Below are 12,146 nucleotides of genomic sequence, written 5' to 3' on the forward strand. Positions count from 1 at the left end.
AAATCAGGCATGATACATGATGAAGAATCACAGCAATGGATAGTAAATTACCCCTGGATAAAAAATCCAAACAATCTACCAAATAACGTAAATTCAGCCGAATCAAGACTTGGATCTACCGAAAAACGACTACTCCGAAATTCATTAAATTATGCAAGTGCCTACGATGAACAGATTATGGATATGGTGAAACGTGGCATAGCACGGAAATTGACCAAGGAGGAGATTGAGAGACATAGCGGTCCGATACATTACATACCACATCATTAGGTAAAAACCCGAATCAAAATCGACACCATTAAGAATTGTATTTGTATAGTTTTTAATACTAAAAACGCATAATTATATGCGAAGTTCGTTTTCTTCGACATTTCGTAATTCTCTACTATCTATAGTATATGTTCAGCGAGTACTTCTAAGTAACTTTGTAATCATTATTTATTAGATATATTTTCGATAAGTTACCCTCCCACCCATCCCTAATGTTTAATTATTGTACTTGTGAGTTTAATATTGACAGATATAATTTGTGCGGTTTGTTTTTGTAGGGCCCTCAATTGTGTATACTCTATGTCATGTATGTGTATAAATTATTTGTTAAATGAACTAGTACAATAATTTTCGGCCAAAATAAAAGTTTTATTTATCTTGTTTTATATTATGAGCCCAAGATAATTAAGAGGCAATGCCAGAGAAAACCAGGCAGAACTTGGAAATTTTGTTCAACAGCCTTTTTGAGATAAATGTGTTTTTGTAATGTATCCACCTTGTTTTGTTGGGAAATTATATTTTTAAAAGTCATTTTGGGTTATTATGTATAAAAAAATTAATTTGATTTTTCAGTTAATTTGACTGCTTATATAGGGAAATATGGGTATTAAAAACAGCCTACAGTATAACAACTGATATGTATTCTAAAAGGTGACCATGAATAAAGCAGGAAATTATTATAACATCTCTGGTATCTGTTGATATGTAAATGTTCTAATGCAGTAAACTGTCGGGAAACAGCAGTTTGTTTTCGACTTTTTGGTGTTTAGACATACCAAAAGTGATGCTCTTCAATTTAAAAACCGATAAAGGTTGTAATCAGCTGTTTTGTTAAATGAATTTCTGCTGCATATTTTTATACATAATTGACCATTTTGATACGATTTAACAAAAGTATATAACTTTGTGGTGTTAGGAAACTTATTTCCCTCATCAAGAGATTGAAGGATCGCTAGAAACCTAAAGAAGAAGATTGTTGCGTACATGTACGGGTGGTCTATTCCTAGACACATTGGTTTGATAAAGGCAGTTACAAATAATTTCTGTACGGGAATGAGGATTATTTATAAGACTGAAATTATTGTACTATTTGCTGGAAATGTGGAATATGAGGAATGTAAAGCCATCTGTGAGTAGTTTTGATGATTCAGCTGGAAATGATACAGTTTGCTCCCACCTTAAAAAAAGTACATGATATATCATGGACAGGACACCAAAGACAAAGAATGATCTAAATGCCATAATTTTTGGCATCTTGAAAACTGGAAAGGCGGATCTCTTTGAAGCAGATGATAGTTATAATGTATAAAAGAATTTTTTGCGACAGTTATACCAGTTGGAACAGGTAATAGTTTAAATTATGGAAGTTTGAACTTACTTCTGGGATAAATTGATACAAAAAGGCATCCATCAAAGCTGGGACTCTTAAACTAGTATAAATAAGTCCCAGATCAAAGCATTCAGAAGATTAAATTAATTTGACTAAACATACTTTTCAAAATGTCTTTTTTATATTGAATTAAAATCAAATTATTGTTTGAATTTTCTAGACACATTCATTTGTTTGATGCTGCTTTATTTTGAAAACTAGAAGTCATTTACCAATTACAATGTTTTCCCAACTGACAATCATGAGGCCTCTTTAATAATCTCAATAAATCCCCACTTTCCCCCATATTTTTAGTTACAATGTGAAATTATTATCTGCAAATTTATGATCTGTGCTGAATGTAATTTTATACAATTTTATTCATCATGTTCAAACATTATTTGAACATGTTGAATAGGATAATAATATAAAATAAAAAAAAACAACTATCAGACTCAAAAGTTACAAAAGAAGAAGATTTTGTATGATCATGATGATTGCCAATGAGAAAATCACATGTACAACTACATGTATCCTCCATATACACAACAGACCATGTCATCTTATTCATTATGTTTATCATGTTTATCATTAATATGTACATGTACATCTTGTACATGTAAGCAACTACAAATGAATACATTTGTATATACATGTAGAATAGATACATGTATTGTATAAAAAGATGTGGTATGAGTGTCAATGATACAAATCTCCATCCAAGATTCCAAGTCACAATTTATAAAAGACAATCCTACAGTTATCAGGATAGTCATATATGTTTATGTCAGATATACATGTAAACAGTAAGCTTAATTTGTTAAAAAGCAGGAGCAAATTGTTGCTTTTTAAATTATGAGAGTCAAATTTTGTTGTTGTTGTAATTTTGATTGCTACATATACAATGTACCTATATTTTACATGACCTTATGACATACGAAAGACACATATATTTTAAAGTGGTAATTGCATATATTTATTTAAAAAAATAAAACTTGTATATCAAATCTTAAATAATTGTATTGTTAATCCACTATTTAGATGGGTTCTTTTGGGACGGCAATACCTTTGTTTCATAAATTTATTGTTTATTGTCCTTCATCATATTCATGTCCTTAGAAACAAAATCTAGACATGATATACACAATGGCGGATCCAGAAATTTTCATAAGTGGGGGCCCACTGACTGACCTATGAGGGAGCCTGCTCCAGTCATCCTTCAATGATTCCCTATATAAGCAACCAATTTTTTTCCCAAAAAGCCCCCTCCCCCTAAATCCGCCTCTGATACATGATACAAGGATTTCAAACTTTTCACATTTAGTACAAAACTAAAAAAAAAAAATAGCTTATTTTGAGATCTTGTCATTAGTATTTACAGATACATCATTGTACATTTGTACATGTACATGTATGATCATGGTGAGCATATAAGGTTAGTTTGACTCAAATATATCAAGTTAACTTGTAAAGTAATAAGAAAATCACAATTTACCTTTCTGTTCTAAATTGTTCATTTATATCATTTTGTACATTAACCTGTCCATTTAAAAATAGAATTAATCATACAAAAAAGTCTTGTTACTTTGAAAGGTTGAATAAGTTTTCTATGTTTTAATATGGTAAGATGTTAAGAGATCATTATATATTTTCCACAGGTTCTTAGGATAATAAAATAACTAATTTGATATTAAATACAATATTCCAAATTTAATTCAAAGAATAATTGATCACCTGATAAGCTGTTATTTCGTTAAACAGATAAAAGATACATCAGCTGACAGACTTACATGTAGAGGAGCCTTTAATTAGAGAAATGGATCAACTTGATTTTGAAGTTAACCTACTGCATTTATATGAAAAATTCAGAAGTGAGTACCAGTATCTCTTAAAGTACATTTTTACATGTTAACTTCATTTAGATAGAGTACCATATAAGATAAAGTATGTGTAATCTTAAATCCAGTATATATACTAGACATTATACATCAGTACATACATGCATGTACATAATGCAAATCATAATAAGAAGGCATAACAATTGAACTGTTAAACAATTATTAGATGACCCGTGTCCTCTTAATTTAAGAAAAAATTAAAACACAGAGAACACACAGACAAAAATTAATGAGGCCATGTACTCCAGATATGCAAGAAGGGTTTTAATCTCCCACTACAAATGAATATGAAGTCCTGAATGTGAAATCTTCTAAAAAATTATATTAAACTTCAAATATGTGTACTTGAATACATGTATATATAATATTCAAATTCATCTTATTTAATATAATTAATTTAAAACATTTTCAAGCAAAAAACTGATGTATAAATGTATAGCTTAACTGTTCCTTTATTTTTTTTTCAGGTGACTGAGCTTAAAGAAAAACACACATGAAAATGTAACCAGTTTGGCACCATCAAAGTGACCAACATAACATTTGAATACCTTTTAAGTTTTTTATGTATATGTTTGACTTTTGGTAATATTTCGGCAGTTTCTTCAGTAAATGAGACACATCAACGTTGAAATTGACAATTTTGATAGAGGACAATTATAAGACTACCAACTTTATTGTTTATGAAATTTTATCTTTTAAAATACTACTGGATGTCTAAAAGAATATTTCAATTTCTTCTGAAACTATTTAGATATTTATTATGTTTCATGTGTTAATAGGCAAATATTTATAAATTTCATTTATGTTAAGCAAGGGTTAATATCATGTATATGAATTAAAAAAAAAGATGTGTATGTGTTGAACTTGATTAAAAAAATTCCAAATTATTACAGAGTAACAGAAAATGGGGTCAATGTATATTAAAACAAATCTGTTAAAAGGAAAAAAAAGTCAAAAGTTGTATTTTTCAAAATAATTGTGTTAATATTCTTGTACTATTTAGAAATATGTGCACCAAAATTTTTTTTTTTTTTATATAAGTATTATTGTGGTATGCCCTTGTTTATTTTTTGTTTTGTGCAGTACATGCATTTGAATCTTGTTCAAAATCCATCGATTGAATACACATGATAAACTAATTGTTATGTTAATACTGTAGCTAAGTATATGTCACATTTAATCAGGCTAAGTTATCCATCTTATAAAAAAGGGGGATTTGATATGATTGCCAATTTCACAGCTACATGTACGGTACCTATCATAGTTATCTTTACGTCAGAATCCTTGTGATGTATGGGAAGAATTATCTGTTGTCTTATTCTGACTTTTATACAAACCAAGTGATGAAGATAAACAATGCTTCTATTTCCAAAGGTTGTGAAGAAACTGCTATGGAACACAATAAAATCAGAAGATGTAGTATAATTGTAATGAGACAACTCTCCATTAAGAGACCATACAATGTAAAAGTTTATAGTAATAGGTACAGCCTTTAATAAAGAAATAACCACTCTGCATATCATATTTGATTTTGCAAAAACCAAAAGCATGCTTATTTTGTCACTATCAAGTATATATGTGCATATACTAATGTATTCATCTTGTGTCCGTCCTCTATAGCTAACTAAAGCTGACCTTGGAAAAATGATTTTAAATCCTCCCCCCCCCCCCAAAAAAAAATGGACAAGATCTATGGTCATAATGGTCATGCCAGTTGGGAGTTCAGAATATATGAGTTAAAAAATGAGGATCTAATCAGTTTTCATATGACTGCAAACAATTTTTGGGATCATATAATGGTATTATGTCGTCATCGTTGTCGTCTGAAGTTACATTGGTTTCCGAACATTAACTTTAGTTTTAATGAATGGATTTTCTATGAAATTTAGTAAGAAGGTTCAATACCCCAAAAGGAAGGTTGGGATGAATTTGGGGATGATGGTCCATGGAACACTACCCATTATCTTGAGGTGCTGCACACATGTGCCAAATATCAAAAGATTTTGTCACAGGGCAAACAAATGATGCTCCCTACACAAAAGTGTAATCAAAAATCATCTTTTTTACTTTGAAGTCAAAGGTCAAAGTACAGCCAAAAATTGTATTGTAGGTATCTGTGGCAGTGACTTATGATCTACAATGAAAATGTTCTTGCATTTTCCAACTAAGTACTTTCATGGTGAAAATTTGTACAAAAAAGGACAAGAAATGTATAGTGTACATTTTATGGTTGCTATGGCAACCAAATGAACAAAGTGGTGATGAGACTGCAACTTTTTTCTTTATTTTTTTCATAAAAAACTATCACTTTAAAATTTAACATGATAAATACAATAAAGATGCAAAAGTTTATGATATTTTGCAACCTAATCGATGTAATACCATTTTGGTTTGCCAAAGCATAATTTTCTAATTTTTACAATTTTCTCTATTTTTGCCTTTTTTTTTATCTTATTTTTTTTTAAATAAAAAAGATACCAAAAGTTTTATTTCGATTATGTGTTACACCAACATAGAACTAGACTTCTATTGAGGTAATTTAGTCATAAGTGGTGTTTTCCTCTGGTAATGAATAATTGAAAACGGTTGGAAACTGGTTTTTTTTCTTCAATTTTCCTTATTTTAGCATTTTTTTACCTTATTTTTTTTAAATAAATCAAAGAGATACCAAAAATTTTATTTTTATTATTTTTAACACCAACATAGTACTAGACTTTCATATAGGTAGTTTAGTCATATCTGCTGTTTTTCTCCGATGACGGATAATTGAAAACAGTTATAAACTGGCTTTTCTCAATATTCTCAATTTTCCTTATTTTAGCATTTTTTCACCTTATTTTTAGAAAAAAATCCAAAAGATACCCAAAATTTTATTTTCATTATTTTTTACACCAACATTATACTAGACTTCCATACAGGTAGTTTAGTCATAAGTGTTGTTTTTCTCCGATGATGGAACATTGAAAACGGTTAGAAACTGGCTTTTCCCCTATACATTTCAATGAAAATTAGCAGTTTGAGGCCTTATATTGAATTTCATTAAAAAAAATGTCAAATTCACAAATTTAAAAAAAAAAAATATTTTCCCAGTCAGTATGTTATACTGAAAGGGTAAAATATTTGTTTGACCAAATTAATTTTTTTTAGTTGAACAGTCCTGCCTGGTGCTCTCTGACATTGCCTCTTAACTCCTCGTCATCTTATATGGGACACACTCTTAATGACTATTGGGCGAAAGGGTCCAATGTGATCAATGATTTGTTAGCGGTCTTTTAAATCGTTTAAGACAAGAATCTATAGCTTAGGCTGGTGACGTTTCAAAAATGTACAATGCGATAAGACTTTCACCGTTAGATCAGCACACACATCGATTTGTGTGGAGAAATTTAGAAACACACAGAGATCCAGATCACTTTGCATTGTTGACAGTTACTTTTGGCAACAGACCGAGTGGAGCTATTTCGACGCTTGCATTACATCAAACAGCAAAAATGTATCAACACATCTACCCAGATGCATCAAAAATGGTAATAAGAAATAGTTGTGTAGATGATATATTACAGTCAGTTGAAAGTGTAGATAATGCTCGTTTAATAACCCAGCAGACCGAGAAAATGCTAGCATGTGGAGGTTTTCGCATTACTTATTGGATTATATCTGGAAATGAAAAATGTGGCAGTAATCTACAATCCCAAAAAAGTGGTGAATCCGTCGAAGTTGATTGAGATAAATTTGCACATGAGAATATTCTCGGAATGAGGTGGGATCCAAAACAAGACTTGTTCGATTTCAAGGTGAAGATTAATTTTTCTCCTAAGTACAAGAATGTTCGGAAAGGAGAAAATATAACTAAGTCACATATTGAAAGTAGCGTACCTACGTCATTAACTCCTCGAATGGTACTCAGTCAAGTTGCTAGTGTATATGATCCGTTAGGACTTGCTACTCCGTATACCTTAGCAGCTAAGGTTCTCATGCGAACGCTATGCATAGAAAACAATACAAATGACAAGACTCTACACAATTCCCGATGGGATTATACCTGTCAGCAGAATCACGTTCAGAATGGATGGATTTTTTCAAAGAGCTTTTTGACATAGAACAGTTGAAATTTCAAAGATGTTTAAAGCCAAATAATGCTGTTGGGGATCCCATGCTAGTCATATTTTCGGATGGAAGTAAATAAGCTTATGGAACATGTGCATATGTCAGATGGCGAACAGCACATGCGGGATTTGAATCACGGTTAATGATAGCAAAGAACCGTATAGCACCAACTAAACAGATGTCTGTTCCTAAACTGGAAATATGTGGAGCTGTATTGGCAGCTAGAATTAGACAAAAGTTAGTCGAGGAGATGGATTATAAATTTAGTCGAGTTATACACATAGTCGATTCAATGATTGTTAGGGCACATATTCAACGAGAGAGTTATGGATTCGGCATATTAGTTGTTACAAGGGTAGCAGAAATTCAAAATAAGACTGAACCGTCTGATTGGTGGTGGGTGCCAAGTGAATTCAATGCAGCGGACCTCGCAACAAGGATAACATCTCCTTATGAATTGGTTAAGAACTCAATATGGAAACATGGACCTAAATTTTTGAATGATCCAATAGACCAGTGGCCTTTAAGGCAAGATTGTAATTTAGGTAATGACGAGTTACCCGACACGATAGGTATTGTTATGTCATCTGATATCAAGAAGATGAATGACACAATGTCTGGTTTAAATTTCGAAGATGTTAAACTGGAAAACATTTCATCATATTCAAAAGTTTTGCGAGTAACATGCATACTGATGCGAATCGCCACTACATAATCATTCAACGGTGCTTCAATAGGTGTAACTGCCGAATTTGTAAATGCTGCAGAATTTGAATGGATAATTAGATATTTACAAAGAGACATTTCGGATAATTGGACAAACACATTTCGAAGACTATCTCCAGAAAAGAATGACACGGGTATAGTTGTTGTTGGTAAAAGATTAGCTGATTGACTGAAAGCCACTTGGAACAGAACTAATTTAATGATGTTACCTAATAAAGGGCATTATGTGTGGTTATACTTAAAGTCAGTACATGATCAGAATCACGCAGGAGTAGCCGTAACATTGGCTAATGTGAGATCCAGATTCTGGATTCCAAAGGTGCGCAAATACATTTCTATGATTAGGAAAAAGTGTATTATATGTCGAAGACGAGACAACAAGTGTAGTGGACAACAAATGGGACCATTACCTTTTGAACGACTTCAACCGTCACCAGCGTTTTCGTACTGTTCAGTAGACCTCTTCGGACCTCTTACAATCAAGGATACCGTTAAGGGGCGACCTCATGGAAAAGCTTATGGAGTGTTGTTCAACTGCATGAGCAGTAGTGCTGTATATGTAGATCTTGCTGATGGATACGATACTAATAGTTTCATAATGTTTTTACGACGATTTACATCTTTTAGAGGATATCCTAAGAAGATAAGGTCGGATCTTGGATCACAACTAGTATCAGCTAGTAAGGAACTAAAGGAAGTGGTAAAAATTTGGCATTGGGATACGATCAAAATGTTTGGGAACGGTAATGGCATGGAATGGTAATTCACGTAGGCAGCTGACGCTCCGACGGAAAATGGATGCAGTGAAGCATTTATTAAATCCGTCAAAAAAAGTTTGAGTCTTGCCATTGGACAATCATTCATGACATTTTATGAACTACAAACCGTGTTACTTGAAGTAGCCACACATTTTGAATGAGCGACCTATAGGAACTTCAACGTCTGATCCGAACGAGGGAACATATTAACGTCCGAATGATCTTATTCTTGGAAGAGCATCTTCGAATGTGCCAGTAGGACATTCGGATGAATCAGACAATTTAAAAAAAACGTTGGAAATTCGTGCAACAAGTAGTTAATACATTTTGGAGAAAATGGCACAGAGATTATTTTCCATCGTTAATTATTAGACAGAAATGGCATGTGAGTAAACGGAACCTTCAAGTTTTGGACCTTATTCTTGTACAGGACAATAATTCGCTTCGTAGTAATTGGAAATTAGGACAAGTAGTTATAGCAAACTTAAGTAGAGATTGTGTTACGAGGGATGTAACCGTTCGATACAAGAACATTGGACCAGGAACTAAATACAACGGAATTCAGGACTTATTGATCCGAATATCTGCACACAGAATTGTAGTGTTGCTTCCAGTTAAAGAACAATGTTAGTAACAAATGAGAGTTAATTTCACACAAACTTTATGGCGGGGAATGTATCGGATCGATAAACATTATAACTTTGATTGATAATTAATTTTGGATTGTTTGGCGAATATTTTATTCTGATAACTTTTCCGATATTAGTATTGATTTTATGACGGATTTATCCTGAATTGTTGACGTGATAAAGTACATTATACGTTAAAGAAGTGGTGCTCCAAATTATGTTGGTAAAATCAATAGTAGAAAGTACTGTATACAGACTCGTTTCTTTCCCCTTTCTCGATTTAACACTGAAATGGTTTTTGAACTTATTTGTTCATTCTGCAAAACCTACAAGTTAATATCAAATGATTGATATGATATAGGCCGTCAATGCGTAAGTGATATGCACATTATTATTTAACGAATGTTTGAACTGCTTATTCACTGGTATTAAAGAGATAATCGTAACTGCAATTACGATTATCCCAATATGGCGACGGTAGATATAGGTAAAATCTTTACACTCGTTTTTCATAAATGTAGCATGTTTTTGTCAATAGTTACTCAGCTGCAAGGTTTATCTATACCATTTCATCATATTTGAATCGTAACGGTGCACTGGAATTGTCTAAGCGCTGTGAAAATAGCCGTTGAAAAATTCGAGATGATAATCGTAACTCTATGGTATTTTTCTTCTTTGATAATAGTAATTTTCTTAATCGGATAATAGTAACTGAAACATAATAAATGTGTCTTTCAACGTTTCAATGGTATTTTGTGTGTTAAAAATGTAAATGCCCTGTTGAACGATGACATTTACGCATATAAAAATAAACGAAGAAATTTACAGGTTAATTGCTAGGATAAATCTACCTAAGATATCTCTATTTGATGAGAAAAAGGATGGATTAGCTATATCCCATATTCCAAAAGTGCAATCCTTTCAATTCATTGCTCAAAATGTAAGTCACTTAAACCACATTTGCATATGTTATATGTTTTGCCTCTTATATCACGTTTATACTAAAATTCTGTGCAAAATGAACAAAAGTTTCTGTCAATAACTTTATAACTGCATTATAGGATTTAGTGTTCATATCTCCCTTTTCCGTATAATTCAATAAATTCAGCCGTCCATATTGTTCCCTTGGATTCACTTTTTCTATTTTATACTGATATAATATATGATTTTAAAAATTAAATTCAAACGTTTTGATCAAATACCCATGTATTTTAGGACGTTTTTATAAACAGTGTGGATGGTAAAGGATCTAGAATCTATTGTTACTATTGTTTATTGTCACTTTTGTTTTTTGTTACTTTTGTTTATTGTTTTTATTAGCCTTACCTATGGTCTTACGAAGCATTTGACAGACGGAAAAAAAAAACCCACAAATATGTATATTGATAAATTACATCAAAGGGCATAACATGTAGATCATCACAGTCGGAACTGGTTTAATTACAAAGATTTTTATAGATTTTAAAACAAATATTTTGAACTTCAGAAAATTGCATGAAAATTAGGTAAGGCTAATTTTTGATTTCATTTAATAGAAAAGTACTTATTATATGGCAAGTATGCAAATACAAAAATGTTCCTTGTTTAGTACCTTCAATATTTTTCTCTACAATATCTTCCATGCATATGTATGCAGCATACTTTTCATATACCGAGTATTTATGAATTTTTAATAAGTTTGTTTCTAATTTTGCGGAATATGCGTTATTTTTATCTTAACTTTGCAGTCATTCTTTGAATAAGTATTGCTTGTAAGAAAATTTAAAGCTACACCAATTTTATTTCTTGATTTTCGGGCTTTTGGCCAAACTATAAAAGAACACAAATCCATGTTTGTCAATGAACTCCACGTTACTTATAATTAATTTCATAATACACAAAGAATCCCATTTAGGGCCAATCTTTCTCTAGTCTTATATAGCATTAAATGTTTTAAGGATGTCATATTATCATAATTCAAAATTAAATTTGTGTTGTTTATAGTTTATATCTGAGATACGGAAATTTCAGTGACAGTTATGAAGTAGCTAATATAAATAAGAAGATGTGGTATGTTTGCCAATGAGACAACTTTCCACAAGAGACCAACATGACTCAGAAATTAACAAATATAGGTCACCGTACGGTCTTCAACAATGAACAAAGCCCATACCGCATAGTCAGCTATAAAAGACTCCGAAATGACACTGTAAAACACTTTTCAAAGTTATCCCTTGTTCATCATAAGTTATTCATAACTTTAAGTTGTGCTATCATCAATGAAAAATGATCGAAGTGACATGAAAACTGTAGCCACTAATTTCTCGTCAAACAGTTTTTGACGAATACTAAATGTCTTTCCTACTTCGTTATGGCATAATAGGGTATGTTCTAGAATTAAATCAGCAGT

The 12,146-nt window shown here is 31.7% G+C and overlaps 2 protein-coding genes and 1 long non-coding RNA gene across 3 annotated transcripts; all 3 read left to right on the forward strand.

Annotated features, from left to right (window-relative positions):
- The first annotated feature begins 892 nt into the window (after window positions 1-892).
- LOC139501594 (uncharacterized) lies at window positions 893-5,069 on the forward strand. The gene is made up of 3 exons (XR_011658611.1): window positions 893-1,615; window positions 3,401-3,510; window positions 4,005-5,069. It is a non-coding gene; the product is annotated as an uncharacterized lncRNA (long non-coding RNA).
- Window positions 5,070-6,860: 1,791 nt separating this feature from the next.
- Window positions 6,861-7,262, forward strand: LOC139500261 (uncharacterized). Its single transcript, XM_071289003.1, has one exon. It carries the CDS (start codon window positions 6,861-6,863, stop codon window positions 7,260-7,262), a length of 402 nt encoding a protein of 133 aa, XP_071145104.1.
- A 1,310-nt stretch (window positions 7,263-8,572) lies between these two features.
- Window positions 8,573-9,133, forward strand: LOC139500262 (uncharacterized). The gene has a single exon (XM_071289004.1). It carries the CDS (start codon window positions 8,573-8,575, stop codon window positions 9,131-9,133), a length of 561 nt encoding a protein of 186 aa, XP_071145105.1.
- The last annotated feature ends 3,013 nt before the right edge of the window (window positions 9,134-12,146 follow it).

The sequence above is a fragment of the Mytilus edulis genome, chromosome 13, assembly GCF_963676685.1.
Source record: "Mytilus edulis chromosome 13, xbMytEdul2.2, whole genome shotgun sequence".
NCBI lineage: Eukaryota > Metazoa > Mollusca > Bivalvia > Mytilida > Mytilidae > Mytilus > Mytilus edulis.

Excerpts from the sequence above, each read along its gene's own strand:
- LOC139500261 (XM_071289003.1), top strand. The coding sequence starts at position 6,861 with ATGTACAATGCGATAAGACTTTCACCGTTAGATCAGCACACACATCGA.
- LOC139500262 (XM_071289004.1), top strand. The coding sequence starts at position 8,573 with ATGTTACCTAATAAAGGGCATTATGTGTGGTTATACTTAAAGTCAGTA.